The sequence below is a fragment of the Cygnus atratus genome, chromosome 8, assembly GCF_013377495.2.
Source record: "Cygnus atratus isolate AKBS03 ecotype Queensland, Australia chromosome 8, CAtr_DNAZoo_HiC_assembly, whole genome shotgun sequence".
Taxonomy (NCBI): domain Eukaryota; kingdom Metazoa; phylum Chordata; class Aves; order Anseriformes; family Anatidae; genus Cygnus; species Cygnus atratus.
In genome coordinates, this window is record NC_066369.1 from 10602427 (window position 1) to 10621335 (window position 18909).

The window sequence follows — 18909 nt, forward strand, 5'->3', positions numbered from 1 at the left end:
CATGTTGTTATTTAAACTCAGGATCTAGCTGCAAACACACTTGTGTGTGCAGTCAGTATTTTTGTAATGCTAAATATTTCACCCTGAAGAAATCCAGGTATTGGCCATAAGATGCCAGACCACTTATGCCTGTCTAAAGGAAGAGTACAGAAAGCAGAGACAGTGTCTTTTCAAAAGCCTGTTAATAGGCTGCTCTTTTCAACAATTGGTTCCTTCATTGCTTATAGGACATTGTCAGTAATTAAACACATTTGACACAAGCAAGTCGAGAAAGCCTGTCAGCCCAAGCCGTACAACGCAAGATTGCTGCAAGCTTTCTGTAGTACATGAAGCACTACAGTATAGGCAAAAATTAAGCTACGAATTTGAACAATATTATGCCAAGCTGTACAGTAGCTGCTGACACTCAATTATTTTCACAAGTAGACCACAGGGAAGGCTGCGAAGCTCTCATTCCACTAAGCCTCGCCTGCCTATTCTCCTCTATCAGCTCCATGATTCATTTCCATCTCTAATTTGCTAATTTCACTCTAGTGTCTCAACAAGGAATTTTGCTGTTTTCTTTGAATTAGGGCTTAGCAGAGGATTATAGGCATTTAGACAGAAGTAATACTAAAAGAAACAAACAAGCAAAAAAGAAAATTTGGAATGCCACTGCCCTCTTGAGGGAAACTGAGCTATGGTGCCTTAGCAAAGCCATTCTCCCTGCGCTGCTATTCAGGTCACACTAAAACTCCCCCCACTGCCTTGCCATATGGTTGAAGATGAGTACAAGTTCTTGAAAGGCAGCAGGTAGCTTCACAACTAGGAATCATGTATCTCTTGATAAAATATAAATTTTGTTATGTTTTGCTTATAGGTATTTTGGGAACAAGTAGACAAGCTCCTCTGAAGGCTCAAGAGCCTATTGGAAATACATAAACCCCTCCCTGGATATCATAAGTTTTGTTTCCCCATGAACTGCAGCCTTTTATTTTACCCAACAGCTGGTGTCAGAAAACTCCTGAAAGCAGGAACCAGAAGTTAGCATTTACTTTGTCCTAGATCCTTAACGACTGGGTTATACAGGCACTATCCCTCATCTAAGAATCCTTATCTTTACACACAGCTTCCTCCCAGCTACTCCTGTCAAAATAAACTGGTAGCTGAAACAGTCCTCACGGTATCTAATTGAAGCTTCTGTGAATCTCTTTCATGAGAGCTGCTGTAACATCTAGGCTGTTAAAGCAGCTGAACACCTCCAACCAGTCGATATGAGAAAGCAAACACTGCTGCTGTGTTTAGAGAATACAAGTCAAGTGAGTGTTCTTGAATTTGTATAACATCAAAGTAAAACAAAACAACCCACGCCCCAAAATTCTCAGAGCAGTTGAAAGAAGGAATGCTTAGCTTCCTGTGCTGCTGCTGGCTGCCACATGGGCTAGACAGGCATGAGAAGCAGGGATACTGCAAGAAAGCTCACGGAAAACTCTATCCTTGCTGTCTTTGGAGATTCCAAAGTACTCTAAGTCTGGAAATACCTAAACACTAGTCACGCTGTGTTACATAGGCATCAAATTCATTAGTGAGTGCTGCCAACGAAAAGCTGCATTTTCCCATAGAAAGTAGCTGTGTCAGACTAGAATCTATGCTATGGCTTAGGGAATGGGGCAAAAAAAAAATAGAAGGCATCTCCACCCCTGCACATGGAGAACATAATGCTTCAACACACAACATGGAAATACAGTTTCATTACAAAAGCTCACTCTCAAAGCACAATACCCAAAACGTCACTAATTATTCCACATATGGCCTAGTGCATTAAATCCACAGAGTTTTTCTGTGCCTTTCATGTACTTAACACCTTTATCTCTTGGAAAGATCAACTGCATGAGCGGTTACACTTACCTGGTCTCTACACCAGGAAATACTGCACAACACTGCAGGACTGTTGGGATGAACAATATATTCACTCTCTTAAAAACATTAAGTTGCATTACCTGTAATAGTGACCTACCACACTCAGACTATACGTGGCGGAAATAGGAAAGCTGTACCAGAAACTTTGTACCAAGTTAAAATTTGCAGATTAACACAGACTTTCACTGAAGTTTAAGTGCTATGATGTAAAAAGAAAATTCAAAGAAAAAACTTAAAATAGTCTAATGCCTCAGTAAGAGCTTTAGAAGATCACCCACTGTTCCTAACTGACTTGCTAGCACCTCCAAGAGAAGTTGAAGAATTACAGAAATCAGAAAGATGTTCTCTATACAGGCTTGAATCCTCTCCCCTTCATTATGAAAGCTTTTAGTACCCGTTCCTACAAGTGTACAAATCAAATTTTATTTTCCAATTGGAACGTTACGCTAAGTCAGTTGGGAGAGTAGGGAAGGAAAAAGCATAACAGAAATAGGGTTAAATATCCTTATATCAACTATTTTAAAAATTAACATTTTATTTCTTGAAGTAACCAAAAACATTCTCAAAACACTATGGCAAGCTGAGTGCCATCACAAGTTACGTTACTAATATTCATCTACATAACTTCTTTTTTATTTTAAAAGGACTAAGCACCCAAACATGGGCTTTAAGACAGATGAGGGTCCAATACTATGCAGAGTAAAAACAAGTTTGAGCATCTAGAGGTACTCACCTGTTAACTAAAATGACACCTTTAAACATTTACAGTCACCAACATCATGACTAGAATAATTTGACATTTACATGGATGCTACTGCTCCATCAGGATTTAATTTTAATTCAGTAGTGTCAGTGGAATACCAGCTGTTACTGCCTTATCTTGAACAGTATGCCCATTCAGGCCAGCCCAAAAAGCCAGGTCATCCTGGATTAAAATTTGTATAACAGTTTCTAGAGAAAGCAGAATTCTGTCTAAATGACAAAAAAAAAATTGTCAAGACTCGAATTATTACTTCCCAAATTGGGTACCGACCAAAACAATACAAACAGGTGAAACCAAGTATTTTCTTACCCACATTAACAAGCTCACAACATCGGGATCTGTCTAGAAAGCTAAATGCGTCCTGACATGGTTTTAGAGAAAGTTGGGTTTTGCCTGGAATAATTAGCCATTGCACATAAAGCACAAGCTGCTGAGTTCAGATACGAAGACAAATATAATGCAAGTGGAATACAAGTAGAGGCAGATTCAAGAACTACTTCCAGGACTCTGAATGCTAAGCAGCCCCTTCTTCAGCTCAGCAATTTTATCTTCTCTTGAGGCTGCATAATTCTTTGCTGTCTTTATGAGAGAGTCATGGCGCTTCTCCAATCCAGCCTTCAGATTTAGGTATATTTCCTAGGAAGAAGAAAAAGTAATTCAAAGTTAAATCCCTACAAAGTATAAACCTTAAGTGAAAGTGGTCTGGTGGTCACAAGTGATTTCAAAGTTTTGTCCTTGGCATAGGAAGTATTCACAGAATACAGGAAAGTTATAAAACATCCTAAGAATAAGAGCAGCCGGAAGCAAAATCCCAGTATTATGACCTGTTGTTTAACTCTAGCACTCACAATTCTAAGGCTGTCAAACACCAGCACTAGCACAGTGTTCACGCCGGTACCGCCCCATTCCGTATTAACCTGTACCACCAAGACCTCTGCCTCTGTGACAGCTACCCCTGTCCTCCCAGCACAGATGGTACTTCAGCAATGAGCAGATAAAAGGAGATGCTAAAAGCAGACTGTGATCTTCTACTTGTAACCCGCCAGGATTTCCGCCTTTTTCCATAGGAAACCATACAACCAGGGAAACCATACCACTCACTTTGGCTTTCATTTCTTCTTTTTCAGCATTCTCATTCAGCTGCTGAATTTTGAACCTTGTCTGCTGAATTTCATTGTGAATTGCTGTCACTTTATCATACACAGCACCTCTCTTTTCCTGAACTCTGTTACAATACCTAAAAGTGGGAGAAGAAGAGTTAGTATTGAGCTATTCAACCAATTTGTCTGATCCTTAACCTAGGACAGCATAGGTACAGGAAGAAAAATTCAGAATGGAGTTACAGCAATACATTGAACATCCTCAGTCGCTGCCAATCAAGACAACTCAAAGGATTCCAATGGAACTGACCCAGCTCGAGCCAGCAGACAACTGGACACGGCATCTTCCAACCTCTGAACCATGTAGCACAGATGTGAGTAGAGAGCCCTGACTAAAAGCCACCCCTGGCCTGGGACCCACCGGACCAGGGAAAAAGTGATACAGTTGACTTTCATTTATGCTGAAACACCAAGTGCACGTTCTCCTCATCCTCAGATGCCCTCCCACCAAGTTAGAGCTCTATCCCATACATCCATGCATGTAATTTCCAAATTCACCCCAGCTTGCAGGTAAATTGAGATAGCTTCAATTGTGAGCTACCACGTAATCAGCAGAGTTACTGTGGGAACAGGAGATCTGCTCTGATTTCACGTGTAAAACACTTACCGGTTTATATTTAACATTTGCACAATAATTACAGTTGGAATTGGAACTGCTGCTTTCTCCAAAGAATGGTTGAAATCACTCAAACTTAGTGAAAGCCTACTTATAGCTTCTTATCTCAAGGGAACAATCAGGACGCATTCTCTTATTCACCAGTGAAAACTTGTTTTCATACCAAGGTTACTCCCTTTCCCTCTTTCTTATCAAAAGATCTAATTTCAATTCTCAAGGGAAATATCTAACACATTAAAAACAAATTGGCAGCAACTTTTAGTATAGAAGAGCATTAGATTGTATTATTTTCATTCTTTATTTAATTAAAAGCTACTTTTCCTTCCAATATTCTTTAGCTGATACAATACCCTACATGAAGAGCAAAAGAGGCCTGGGAATCTTGCTTCCTTTCCACACAACACATAAGCCTTTCCGCATGATTAAGTCTTAGTTGCCTCTCTCAGCTACACGGAAAAAGCTTTCTTCATCCATAGTTAAGCTACCCCAGCCAATAATTTTCCGTGTTTCATTTCCTAGCAGCGTACAAAAAAAATGTTATACAACGAGCTTTCTCTACCACAGTTCAGCACTTCAAATCTCACAGTGAAGCCATGACCTTACAACGCTGCAGTTTGCTACTGCTGCGCTGTAAACACTGCTGTGCAACTTGCCTTTAGCATACAGTAGAAGGGAAGATGGGCTAAGAGGCTTTGATCAAATGACACTTTTCCTTTTGTTTTAGAAGCATCATGTCAGGATAATACTCCTCTGAGATACGAGCCCCATTTCCCCATGGGTCTTGAACATCTTTGATAATGAGCAAAAGTGGCAAGGGAAATTATGAAAAATTCATGAAAGGCAAATGGGGCTTTGTTGAAGTCTGATATGTTGGAAAATTATCCCAATGTGACATTCTCTTTAAGAAGATAAAAGAATCCAGAATAAGCATTATAAATTAAATTAGTGATCCAATAAAAGAATTGCTGTCAAGTCACATTGCAATTATTGATTTGAGACACCAAGTCCCTGCCTGCAGCACTACTGGTCTTCATACAAAGCTATCCCACATCACTCTTTTTCCTCTTGCTGCTAAGCTACATGCTTGTACCAGACATGAACTTTGGTAGCACATAAAGACATAAAGTAGCACCAGGCGGAAAAATCAACTCATCCATACTCAAACACAGTGTGCTTATATTGCTCAACATCTTCACGCTTCTTTTTTATCCTTATTTCAGCTGTAGACAGCTTCTCATGTTTTGCAGTGACCAGCCTCTTTAAGGACATTTCATCCGTCTTCCCCTTTTTCAGCTCTATCTGAGCACTCTCAAGCTGGTCCTCCAGATTTCTGACCTACAGCATGTAAGAAGTATTGAAACAAATTAAACGGGGGAAATAAAACCATATATCCTGTTAGAAGCTCCCTAAGATTAGAACAGTCTTCTTGCTTTTTAAAAGATTGATTACTAACCAGTTCTCCCTCTAATATTCCAGTTTCTGATTAGAAATACATGGGAATGGACAAGATCCTATTACCTGTGTCATTTTTAGAAGCTACTAGGAGGTCTGCTGTAACTCTTAGGCAACAGTAATTTGAACATGTTATACGAATACCCCCGAAAGATTACATTTTTCCCCCCAAATGCTCCTAACAATTGCATTCTCACACAGTTGAGTAGCACTACAAGGTGCTTTATTAAGATAACCATTTCACCAGTGAAACTCTAGCTTAGTAACATCAGTAAAATTAAAGCACTTCGGATGTGAAATAGTCCTGAACTGGTAATTTCTTGCTCTAGTTTCTGCTCTATAGGCACAAGAAACTGGGTCTCGCTTTTCTTCCTCCTCCATCATTTCCTACCAACAACCCCAAGACAGTTCAAACTATTTTAGGTCAGGTTTCTATGGCAACAAACGCTTGACTATTAAAAGTGGTCAATAGTACATTAGTTAGTGACATGCAGCAAAGCAGCAGCTGTTTTACTGATGTTTTTCATAATGAGATTTTGAAGTTATCTGAATTCTTTCTTTTTGGGGCAGACAAGAGATGCGCTTTCAAAAAGCAGATGTTTACTGATGATTGCCTGACTGGGATTGATATTAAACTTACCCAAATTATATCTGGTTAGGGGGAATACAAACCTCTGATAATACACTGGCCAGTCTCTCCACATTTTCTCCCTGTCTTTCCATCTTATTTTGATATAACTGCACCTCCAACTGGCATGACGGCAGAACTTCAACTAGGTCTCGGTAACCTTCATATTTTTCAATAACCTCTTGCTTCAAAAAAAAGTATTAATAGAACAATTTAGGAATTCAGCAGTTATTTTGTACAGCACTAAGGTATACTGACTTATGCCCATTCCCTCATTGTTTAACATACACTGGAATTAATATTTAGTATTTGTTGAAATGAGATCTTTGTAAACAAAAACATAGGAAAAGTGACATAAGTGTTTTGCACTGAACCAACCAGCTTACTACAAAAGCTGTCAGGACAGAAAAACTGTACAGTGAAGAAGTTCAATACTAGTAAAACAGAAGTTACATGAAACAAAAACAGATGTCTGGAATTACAGCAATAAAATTGCCATGTTTTGGAGCAAAAATCCTTAGGGAGAGAAGGTTAGGTAAGCTTCACAGATTCATGAATGCTCATGAACAACAAACATTTTTTAAAATGGACATTACCATAAAAAAAGCATAAAAACACTAGGAAGGGAGCTCAGAGTTCAGCATGCTAGTAGAGACAGACAGCAATTCCAGAAACCATGAATGAGAACAGAGATGGTATAAAGCACCTGTTCTAAACCCGAGGACATTTGTGAGCTGCCAAAAATACTGGCATCTCTCCAGAGCAAGCAGTTAGGAAGGAATAAATAAATTCAAGAGCTATACACCTAGTTTCAGAAGTAAACAATTACTCTTAAGACAAAGCACCAGTGACTACAACTCCGTTTCTCAAAAAGGAAAAAAAACACCAAAAGTCTTCAGTTTTCTGTGAAGTTTTGATTTCATTTGAGACTAACCACCATTACATTGCTTTTTAACCAGAAGTATAACTTATTCAAGAACCAGTTCAAGACAATGTGAGTTCAGTAAAACATGTACTTTTTTCTAATCAAATACCTCCTCACATGGAAGGAGGAAAAAAACCTCACCTTGGATTTCTTGAGCTTCTTAACAGTCTCTTTCATCAGTTCCTTATAGTTCTTCAGTTCCTCTGGACTCTCCACAATTTTTGATTTTAGCTGCTCTTGTTCTTCTTTCAAAGTAGCCATTGTCACTTTAAGCTCATTCTAGTTTTAAAGACAAAGATGTACTTTTGTTCACTTACATTGCTAATAGTAAAGCAGAATTGTCAGGATCTTAAGGCTAGACACATTCTTTTCTCTGTTGTAAGTCATTCCTCATTAGGAAGTTTATTCAGAGTTTGTTTTTTTTAAAATCATAACATTCTCACTCAAAACAATTAACAGTCCACTTTGCTCCCTGAACATGTCTACAGTGGTACAGCACTAAGTTGCAAGGACAGTATTTAACTAGTATTCCACAAACATCCTTCCAGCTAACACACATGACCAGCAGCTCTCTCCTTCACAGCCCCTCACTTAGGGCAACTCTTCCCATACAACCTCTCAAAAACCTCCTAACTTCTCTCCAGCCAGCTCAGTGGCTGCCTCGTTAGCCATTCTATGAATGTAAGCTAGTCTGTACCTTCTCAAGCATTCAGAACGGTTGCCCGTGATGAGCTTCCTGAACACACAGCTTTACATTGCAAGGACGGGCATTTAAAAAAGTAACAACAAAACAGGCTACTGCAGCAACGCTTCTGGAAAAAACTGCTGAAGCAGTTTTTGAAAGAAAAAACAGCTAGTAATCACCACGTGAATATTACCTAGCTCCAAGAATAATCTGATCTTAGAAAGAAAACCAATCTATTAGCTGAACACGGATTTAAGCTACAGCCTACACTGAGGTGTACTTACCAGTTTTCGGGTCCTCTCTGTAATATCTGACTTCTTCTGTGAAATCACTTCTTGCAAAGCTGCCTGAGAAAAAAAGTAACAAATTTAAACACCTCTACAACTACTAGCTCCTTTGCCCTTCTATCACAGATCTGTCTCTGAGAGACCCACTGATAGTTTCTTTGGAGCACCATGACTAGAATACAAAACTGCAGTCTAAAAGGCACCATTTTTGAGAAAAGTTAACACAAGGCCCCTTGTAATAGAGAATTCGAGTACATGGTTAATATTATTAATAATGGTGGCTTAAAGTAACAAAAAAGAGCAACCACAGATATTTTTCACCCTATTGCAGCTGAAAAGTTTACCTATGAGATCTTAGGTGAAAGGTGCCACTGCTGGGAAGTGACCCCACCCCATGATCAACCCTACTCTTTCTCCTAGTCATTCCACTGGGGTGACCCTTCATAGGCCTCATCCTATTTCCTGCCACAGCTCACCTCCAGTTCCTTCTCTGAATTCAGAAAGAAAACAGTGTAAGAGAGAAACATATGCATCACATTTCTAAGAATAATACAGGGATCTCTCAAGTCAACACAATACCGTATTTCAAAAAGGAAGAGCTGAATAAACTTCTGATATCATGCATGTTTCAGGCTCCTCACAGGTAATGCTAGGGATTAGACAGGACATGGTGTTGCAATGACCTTTTCTGATTTAAACCAAAGTCCTTTTTATTCTTTGTAGAAGTAGGGAACAAACCCAAAGAACGAACAGAACTAAGGAACACCCGTGATCAGAAGCCATGGCAGCAGTTCAGAGGATTATATAAAGATATCATACTGTTTTCCGACGATAGTCGTGGCTTAGCAGTTGCTCCAGTTCTTGAATGTCATCTGACAGCTGCTTGAACTCTGCTTGCTGTTCAACTGGAACAGTACTAAACAAAAAATAAAGGTGTTGGACAATTTCAGCATCATTATAGTCAGGTCAGTAGTGTACAGCAGATAAAACACTCTTTCAAAGAGCTTACAGCCAGCAACATCACGGAGCGGGTTAAGGCAGTCTGAAATTAATCCAACTTATTTTCCTCTGCTTACAAGGCTTTGGAGGTGAAGCATACTCTGAAGAGCTATTTCAGAAATAAGCAAAACGGGCTTAATATAGGACTGTAAATTTAAAGATACCATTAAATAAAGACAAGTACAAAAGCACAACACTTCTACCAATTTATCTGGATTTACGGTGTTTGCATAATATTACATGCCATAGAAACAGCTCATATTGGGATAGAACTACTGCTAGCCAGAAAACCTCCTGCCTTGCACATACTGGGAGCAGTTATCAGGGAAGCAGCTTTCTGTTTTGAAAGCGATCTTGGAAACTAGCCACCTTCTCATCCTATTACCTACAAGCAAAACAAAACTTAATGGTGCAAAGACACAGTCAGTAGGACTAATCTGAAACAGAGAATGGGGCAGCCACGTCAAATAACTGAGGAAGGCAACTTTACCCATCCATTAAGTTAAAGACGAACTTCCTACAGCTATATAAGCAATAAAGACAGATCACTAAAAAACAACTATAACAGCAAGAAAGTTTCATCCTAGTCCCCCAATTTACAAAGTATCCTCTCAAAGCAACTACATACTCCTGAAGTCACATTTTTATTTCCTGCCAGCAACTCTTCTAGCCTAATACCAGTAGAACTACTTCTATAACTGTGAGTGCAACACAACAGAAACATCTCTATAGTGTCTGGCTTATCTCCCAAGGAGGCTAACCAGCAGAGGATTAGTTTGGAAGAGAGAGCATCCCGTGGGAGGGACCCCACGTGGAGCAGGGGCAGAGCGGCTACGAAGGAGCAGGAGAGAATGTTATGGGCTGACCACAATCCCCATTCCCCTGTGCTGCTCAGGGGGAGGAGGCAGAAGAGGGTGGATGGGAGGAAGATGTTTTTAGTTTGCTTTTAGTTTCTCACTGTTCTAGTCTGCTAGTGATAGGCAATAAGTTATATTAGTCTCCCTACGTTGAGCCTGTTTTGCCCATGAGACAGTAATTGGCGAGCTGTCGCCCTGTCCTTATCTCAACCCTTGAGCCCTTTTCCATTGTATTTTCTCCCCCTCTTCCTTTGAGGAGGGGTGGGTAAGAGAGCAGCTATAGTAGAGTTCAGCTGCCCAGCACAGTAAAACCACCACAGGCACGTGGATGCACCTGGTGACAGCACTTGCTGGAGGAGACAGTAGTCAATTGAAAGAAAAATGATGAAAGTGAGCTATGAATTTCACTCCCATTAACAAATACTAATTAGTATGTCTACTCACAGCATCCGCACACTTAGATCCCACTATCTATAACTATCTAGTCTCACACACACACCAAAAACAGGTTACTGAATGCAATCATGTCTCTTACGGTCTAAAAAGAGCTTTATTTCCAACAGATGGAAATGGATTCTGGGCGCCAGTTGAACAGTACAATGCTGCGATCAAGTTCAAAGAAGTCTGTTGTTATCAGCCAATTCCATCAAATCACTAAACTCAAATATCCAGTTCCTGTTTAGGCGTCCCATTGTGCACATACACTGAGCAAGCCAAGAAATACTGCATCTCACAACCCTTACTCCTCATACTTACTTCAGTTTCTCCAGCTTCACTGCTGCCTCCTGATTTGCAGTCTCCAGTTGCTGGTGTTTCTCCATAGCTGATTTCTGCAAGTTAAGCATTCATGAAGATTTTTATTTTAGGGGAGTATTGTTTTTTTTGAGTTCTGTTAGAGCTCTGTTCATCATTATTTCACATGGCATTCACAATCTCTGAATTACTGAGATAGTCAAAAGAAACTGCCCACAGCCCTAGCTTCAGCCCAACAACTGCTACATCTATATTCTCTCAAAGTGATTTGAATTGTCAAACCTTCACTTACAAGGCTGAACTGAACTATCACACAAGTTACTGGAAAAAACTCAGAGGATAGCCTAAGTAGTAACTCAGCCATGGTACCATACAGAAACCTTTACAACATTATCAACAAGCCCATCGACTCACTGTTCTAAACTGAGATGTTTCCCTAAGAGCACAGCAATGTTTTTTCTTAAGCCATTTACAGTAGTCGTGTATGCTTACAGTGCGTAATGTAGCTGCACAAGAAGTTTTATTTAATATTAAATGGGTACATTCCTATATTACTCGGCTATATTTAAGATTCTCATGTGTTATTTTACACACTGTTAAAAAATCCACTACCTCTATGCTCCCAAATGTAGGTTAACATTAAGTATACTTAAGTAAGCATCTGGAGTAACATGCACCCAATCTTACATAGTTCATCTGCAGCTCCAAGTAGGCCTCACGTCGGGATTCTCTGAAATGCACAAAGTTGAGAATGCCACTCAAGAAGCGAGCTGTCCTCTTTGCCTCTGGAATGGAAATGACAAGACATCACTATTTTGGTCTCCACCTGCATTGCAATTGCTTAGAAGAAGTTGGGCAAAACGCAATTCAAAGAGAGAAATTACCGAAGCATGCAAATGCGCTATTTCCCTGCTCACCTTGCAAAGATTTCATGGACCCCACATAAAGCAGCACCAAGCTATGAACTTACAAGGTCTCAGCAATTCGATGTTACTTAACGAATAAAAATGGCACCTAGTAGAAAGACTAGTAATATACAGCTTCACAATGAAGCGAGTGTCAATATTTGCCTACAGCCCTGAAGACCGAACCTCACTGTAACTCTCAGGCTAACCGAAGCTAGCTGTTGGAACTGCAGGGACATTTTGGCTCTATTCCAAGTAAACTGCGTGAAAGATGATCACAACCTTCTCAAATGTCTTACGCAAGCCAGACCCAGAAGTGATAGAAAAGGCAATTCTAAAGAACTCTAAGTTTCTTTGCACCAGAATCACCAAAGTTAGGCATTGGAAAGAATGAAGCAAAAATTCAATTAGTTCCTACATAGGCATTGGCATAAGACATTCTTCCTATCAACTCTGGAATGCCATATAATTTCCATTACCACCTATTCCTACATTATTAAAAGCTTGTCACACTTCGCTCTCCAGATCAGAAGACAAGAGCAGTACAAAAGACTCTCCTCAGATATTTAACTGGACTAGCCTACATAGGGACTAAGGTGGAAAACCACTCACTAGAACCATCTTGTCTAAAGACCACCTTCAGGATCAGAGGAGCAGATGCCCACCTATGCCAAATGAGAAAAAGCCCCTCGATATCAAGATATCCACCCCAGGAAACACAAGGCTGACAATGCACTTGCTTACTTGGATTTATAACATCAGCAATTTGAAAATCATTAACCCGGCACACTGGAAGGAAGCGCTCCCTGTAAGGAAACAGAATACAGCCTTATTTTCAGTCATCAGCACTCAGTTTTTGCACTATACACATTTATTAAAGACATTGTCCTCTCACTCGAGAGCACATGTACAAGCATATAGCAACAACATGTCTCAGGAGAATAAATAGTAGGACTACACAGATCAGTGTTAAAAATTGGTATTCTTACAGTATCTCATAAGGAATTCTATAGACAAAATACCTGCCTGCAGATCAGCCTTTCACCTTAATTAAGGAACTCCTTCACTTAACTAAGGGAGTCAGATTTGAGGCTTCATCTCGGTTTTAAGGCGAAAACTAACACACATTTCAACAAAGTCTAAACAGAATTCACACAGCAAATTCACACAACAGGTATCCAAGATTCCTCTGCCAGGTGTAACAATGAACCTCTAGCCATTAAAAGAATAGATTAGTGCCCCACCTTGGTTGGGGGGGATGGCTAGGGTTTTTATTGTTTTGTTTTAAATAAGACTAAAATAAGCCTCCTCACAGGAGGCTAGATATAGTTAAGCTAATACGTTCTTTTTGTCAAGATAGCTGCCCTCTGAGAATTACCCTGCACTACAGCATTGCTGTCTCTCGTTTATCTGCAGACTTCACTTCACTCAGAGCCAAAAGTAGCAGAGCCACTACCCACAATAAAAGCATAGTTTCTACTAAATGGAACCTTTATAAGGAGAAACGAATGAACAGATGCCTTCTTGTACTTACATGTGAATATACATATTACAAACAGGTAGAAAGCCTTCAAATATCTGCGGATACATTATTTCAACATTGACGGGCATCTGAAGAATAAAGAGTCAACACATCAGTAGAGAATACTTATAAGAAAACACAAAGGATCACTTCCACAATATAAAATCATTCAAATAGGCTAAACATGCAGATATTTGTTTCCCCATGCTTGGGGAACACAAGTTAGAAGCAGAAAGATGTCATCAAGTTAGTTAGTAGATTATTTTCAGTGTCAGTTTTGGCTGGCCAAAATTGAAAAAGACAGCAATAACTAAAGCAACAACACCACAAATGCTGGAATTCAATTTAAATCCACTGTTTTGATTTGTTTAAAATAGAATCAAAACAGTCTCTGCATTACACACCTAACAAACAGCAAGACTGCCTCTTTCTTTAAAGATCTGAAAATCAAACATTAAACTCTTTTAAAATGAAGAATTTAGAAGGAGAAGATAGTAGTACACTGTTGCCTTTTCTGATAATTTAAATCTCATAATACAATATCCCAGCTAATGTTATTGTCTGAAGAACTAAGTTGTCATGAGCACATATGATTTTCCCTTTCAGCTTATCCAAAACCAGCACGAAACAATACTATTTACTCTTGCTGTCAGGAATCCATTCCTGTCTCGCGGAAACAAGGTAAGTTAAATGTTAATCAACAAGGTATCAGTTAGCCCAGACCACTGACTGCACTTCTCTTTGCCTTCCTCTCCATTTCAGAGGTGGAAATGATTAAACACAAAAGGCACCATTTACTTTCCTTCTAGACCGGTCCTTCTAAGAGACCCTCCTTCAGCAATGGCCAAAGCCAGATGCCCAAGAAGACAATGTCATTTCAAGGCCAGAGATAGTGCCTTGAGATTTAACAGCCCTTCACAGGGCTTGTGCAGCCCCTCCTAGGCCTTCCAGACATTTCTGGCACCTGCACCGTATCAGAGAAGAATCCACAGCTTAAATCCACAGCTTAACCACAGAGAATTTTCTTATAGCCTACAGTGGTGAGTGAGCTCTTCATGTCCTCTAGTTCCTTTGGGGAGAAGGCATTCTCCTCTCCATAAAAACAAAAATAAAAATACCCTGAGGGAGGACACCCACAAAACCACTATATATTTCTACAAGTAACTTGGGCTGAAGCTAGCTTCCAGACCAGGTGGGCTGTTCAAACCAGCAAGGCCTCAGCAATACCTCACAGACCACAGAATATCCAGAGCTGGGACCAGTAAGGATCATTGAGCCCAACTCCTGGCTCCACACAGGCCCACTCAAAAATTAAATGCTATTTCTGAGAGTGTTGTCCAAACGCTTCTTGAGCTTCTTGAAGCAGGCCAGGTGCTGCGACTACTCCTCCAGGGAGCATTCCCAGCCGCTGCCTCAGTGAAGAACCTTTCCTGGGCAGGTATTTCCAGGCTGGAAGAAGCCTGTGGTAGCAATGCTGATGGCTGCAGTGACACACGTTCATTCCTGCCCAAGCGAACAGAGCAGCCGCCTCACTGAACATAGGGAGCACAAACCCTCACACGCGCAAGATGCCCTATAACAAGTTTTCTGGAAGAGAGGAAGGATTACTAAGCTCCTGTTCATTTGATTAGGCAAAAACACAGTATGTTATTTGCCACTCACTAGAGAGAAGATAAAAGGGAGATAACTGAACGTGTAGTTTGGAAAGTGCAGTTTTTTTTTTCTTTTTATGTTTTGTTATGTCTGCAACTACACACGTACCATGTAGAAGTGCTCCAGGCGGATCCCATAGACCTTCTGCAGGATCCTCATGAAAATCATGTGCAGGACCTCGGGCTGCGAGAGGAGAGGACACGGGTCAGCACCTCCCCCGCTAATTACTGAGGTAATTAACCCCCGAGACCGAACCCCCGGCGGCTCGAGCCCTAACGCCCCATTACGTGAACACAACCCCCGGCCATTAACCCAGCTACGGCCCCCCGCGTCCCCCCAGCACCTTGGGAGTGGCGAAGAGGTCGGCCTTGGTGAGGCCGCGGGCCTCAGCGCCGGCCAGCAGGTGCCCGCGCAGGTACGTGACGATGTCGTCGGGGCTGTAGCGGGGGAAGGTGAGTGTCTCCATCTTGCCGCGCCGCCGCTTCAAAATGCCCCCCTCCGCCGCCGATTGGCCGGCGCCGTGATGGAGCGCTCGAGCCGGCCTATCAGCGGCGGAGCTGGGCGGTGAGGGGGCGGGCGTTAAGGGAGCCCCGCCCCTAACGGCCAACCGCCCGGCGGGGCCGCGTGAGGCGCTGAGGGGCCGGGGGGAGGCGGGAGGGAGGCGGAGGCCGGGGCGGCGCGGCCGCGAGAGGCTCCGGGGGTGAGGCGCCCCCTGCGGGCGGGCAGCGGCCCCGAGAGGTGCGAGGAGGCTCGGAAGGTGCGAGGAGACGAGGAAGGTGCGAGGAGGAGACAAAGGTGTGAGGAGGGTGGCGGGCGGCCGGCCCCCTTTCCCTGGGGATGCGGCTCAGGGAGAAGTTGCCCTGAGGTAAAATGGCGCTCCCCCCCCCAGGTGGCTGGAGAGGCGTCGCCGCGCTGAGGTGAAAACCCGCTGGGAGCTCAGCTTCCAGCCAGGCGCCGTGCCAAGGAGTCAGGTGAGTCCCAGCGCTTCCCCAGGGACGGCTCCGTGGCGATGGTAACGCTGCCCGCCTAGGGCCGAGTGGCGCGCGAGGTGGGAGGCCATGTCTCCCTCAGGTGGACGGCGGCCCCTCAGCCTCCTCCTCCTGCTGCTCCTGGGGACAGGGATGGCAGCGGGGAGCGCGCACTGCCCTAGCAGGTGCAGCTGTGGGTACCTGGAGGTGAACTGCACGGGGCAACAGTTGCAGGAGTTCCCCGCAGCCATCCCGCTGGACACCAGGCAGCTGATTCTGGCAGCCAACAACGTCTCCTACCTGCCAGCAGTGGAGTTGAGCTTCCTGGCTGATCTGGTCTACCTGGACTGCCAGAAGAACCTCTTAGGGGACGACCTGGATTTCACTTTCATCGGTGTGGCCAAGCTTGTCTACCTGGACCTCAGCTTCAACAACCTCACGCAGGTCACCTTCGGCACCTTCTCGCAGCTCCTCAGCCTGGTGGTGCTGAAGATCTCGGACAACCCCAACCTTGTAGCGATCGAGAAGGATGCTTTTGCCAACAACACCTGGCTGAGGCACCTGGATGTGAGCCGGACTGGCTTAACGTTTCTGGACACCAGCACCGTCCGGGACCTGCCCAACCTGAGGTTTCTGGGGCTCAGTGACAACCCGTGGCACTGCAACTGTTCCTTTTTGGACTTCATCACCTGGATGACAGACACCAACGTGCATTTCCCAGGTGAGGGCTATGTGAGCAGGACCCCTCTCCTCCCTACTCCCGCAAACCTATGCGGAATAGCGAGGGCTCCCTGATCTCTTTCCCAAAACTATATCTTACAGGGCTGTGCCACTGCATGCCAGCTGTGGGTCCCATCTTACAGTGTTCCACAAAATATGGGTCAGAGCAGCCAGCTTACGTACACTCCACCCTCACAGTCCCACTTGCTCACATCCTCAGGACAGTAGGGGAAGTGCAGCCAGTAGCTAGGCCACTGCTGCTGCCTTAAAACACCTGGCTCCAGCCTCAGGAGGTGTCACTGTGCCTGCGAGTCAGTGGCCATGGTGCCAAGAATAAGGAGCCTGATGTGGCTCTGGGGAAATCTGCGGTGGGAAAGCTACTGCTCTGCATGTCCTGCCTTTTCTCCATCTGATCTTCTCTTGCTGCTGCAGTATCAGTGTGTCCCTAAGGGCCAGCTAACCCCCCTCCACACTCTGTGGAAATGTCTGCAGTCTGTTCCTGCCTCTGTTCTCACCTCCTTGGTGCAACCTCCCCAGTCCTGGGCTCTCGGGTTCCTCCAGCGTCATTGACCTTGAACACTGCCCTTGTTCCTGCGCAGCATCCCTGGGAGGCAGATGTTCTTTGCAGTCCTGCTACAGCAGTTCTGCTCAATGCTGAAAACAAAGCTGGGCTGAAACCCAGTCAGCCCCTTTTCTGCTCTCGGCTCTCACTGGACAGGGTCTGCAGGAAGAGTCAGGGTGCTGCTGTGGAAGCCAGCAGGAGTTTTGCTGCTGAATTCAGTGGGGCTGCGATCACACTGTTCCCTGCTGACCCATTTCCATACGTGACCCGCATGTGTCTGTCACCGTAACTGTGGCTGGCACGCAGGGTGTTAACCTGCAGGCGAAGGAGAGGGCTGTGGCCAAAGGCGCGCTGTGCTTCTACAGACACCAAAAGGAGACAGTGCTTTTTACCACAACCAGCCTTTGCTGACTTCAGAGGGAAAAGCCAGCATCTGTTGTATCACAGCCTATATTAGAATCCGACAGGACATAGTCATTACTTCAGTGGAACTGAATCGCTAATGAGTTTCCTTTCTCTCTCACAAAGCAGGTGAGACTATGCCTAATTGCAAACCACTCTAGTTTTCAAACTTGACTCCCTGCATGCAAGCCTCGTTATTCTAGCCTACAAGGGCCTCTTTCAGTTTAGCCCTGTCACTTCAGAAGCTAAGATTTAAAAAAAAAAAAAAGAAAAGCAACCTACAAGTGCTCTTCTATTAAAATAAAAGTGAGCTATAGCAGTTTGTCGCGTCCCATAATCCAACGATCTATATTTTCCTATGGAGACACCACCACAGAAATCACTCTGGCAGCTGTGGTTTGGCAAAGGTGTGACTCTGATTTTTCCTGGGCTGTGGAGGGAGGAGGATATGAAGTGTGGAGAAATCTTCCAGTTTAGCAAAGTGCTCCGTCATTTTTCTAGCAGCACTCCTACTCACTAATGCCTTAGAAACAGGCAAAAGAATCGTGCCATTGCTCTTCTCTCTGCAGATGCTGACAACATCACCTGCTACACACCAGAAGCCTTTCGTGCCTTGAAGTTGCCTGCGGCGGAGGTACAGCTGCACTTCAGCTGCCTGACCCAGCTGCACAAGCAGGACTACATCTTCCTGTGTTTCGTTGGCTTCTGCATATTCTTTGCTGGCACCGTGGCAGCCTGGCTGGCTGGCGTCTGTGCCGTCATCTACCAAGTCCACACTTCGAAGGGGGAGGAGGACGAGGAGGAGGAGGACGACACAGTCGCTTAGAACCAGCCCTACAAAGCGTTCCGAACGCCGACTTGGGAACTGAAGGCAGGCCCTTCCTGAATGATTTCCCATATTATGCCCCACTTTAGATGCTATTTTTTTTTGAAGTGAAATAAAACTGCCAGAGAAGAAAGCCTCTGTGCTCCAATTTCACTCGCTGTGCTCCCTCCGCCTTTCTTCTTCCGCTGGGACCCGGGACCTTGGCAGAATATTCAGTGAGGGCGCGAGAGGTGCGGACAGAGCCATGCACCGACCAGCAGCGTTTACGCTCCTGTTTTACCGTGAGACTGCAGGACAGCAGGGTCAGCGCGCGGCCTGCCCTGTCAC

At 43.6% G+C, this 18909-nt stretch overlaps 2 protein-coding genes across 2 annotated transcripts; one reads left to right on the plus strand and one right to left on the minus strand.

Moving 5' to 3' along the window:
* Positions 1-2306: 2306 nt before the first annotated feature.
* NUF2 (NUF2 component of NDC80 kinetochore complex) lies at positions 2307-15604 on the minus strand. The gene is made up of 13 exons (XM_035537527.2): positions 15448-15604; positions 15213-15287; positions 13464-13540; positions 12674-12735; positions 11712-11809; positions 11028-11101; positions 9235-9331; positions 8413-8475; positions 7585-7722; positions 6563-6703; positions 5598-5773; positions 3764-3899; positions 2307-3298 (listed from the first exon to the last, which is right to left on the minus strand). The coding sequence occupies exons 1-13, from the start codon at positions 15568-15570 to the stop codon at positions 3149-3151; spliced, it is 1410 nt and encodes a 469-aa protein (XP_035393420.1). The 5' UTR covers positions 15571-15604; the 3' UTR covers positions 2307-3148.
* Positions 15605-16162: 558 nt separating this feature from the next.
* Positions 16163-18582, plus strand: LRRC52 (leucine rich repeat containing 52). The gene is made up of 2 exons (XM_035537433.1): positions 16163-16793; positions 18326-18582. The coding sequence occupies exons 1-2, from the start codon at positions 16163-16165 to the stop codon at positions 18580-18582; spliced, it is 888 nt and encodes a 295-aa protein (XP_035393326.1).
* Positions 18583-18909: the final 327 nt, after the last annotated feature.

What these genes read in the sequence shown, in the direction of transcription:
- LRRC52 (XM_035537433.1), top strand. Translation starts at nt 16,163, where the DNA reads ATGTCTCCCTCAGGTGGACGGCGGCCCCTCAGCCTCCTCCTCCTGCTG. An exon ending in CACCAACGTGCATTTCCCAG is followed by an intron (nt 16,794 to 18,325) that starts GTGAGGGCTATG and finishes TTCTCTCTGCAG; the next exon opens with ATGCTGACAACATCACCTGC.
- NUF2 (XM_035537527.2), bottom strand. Translation starts at nt 15,570, where the DNA reads ATGGAGACACTCACCTTCCCCCGCTACAGCCCCGACGACATCGTCACG. An exon ending in CAGAGAGGACCCGAAAACTG is followed by an intron (nt 7,723 to 8,412) that starts GTAAGTACACCT and finishes CTTTAAAACTAG; the next exon opens with AATGAGCTTAAAGTGACAAT. An exon ending in AAGAAGAAATGAAAGCCAAA is followed by an intron (nt 3,299 to 3,763) that starts GTGAGTGGTATG and finishes TCTTCTTCCTAG; the next exon opens with GAAATATACCTAAATCTGAA.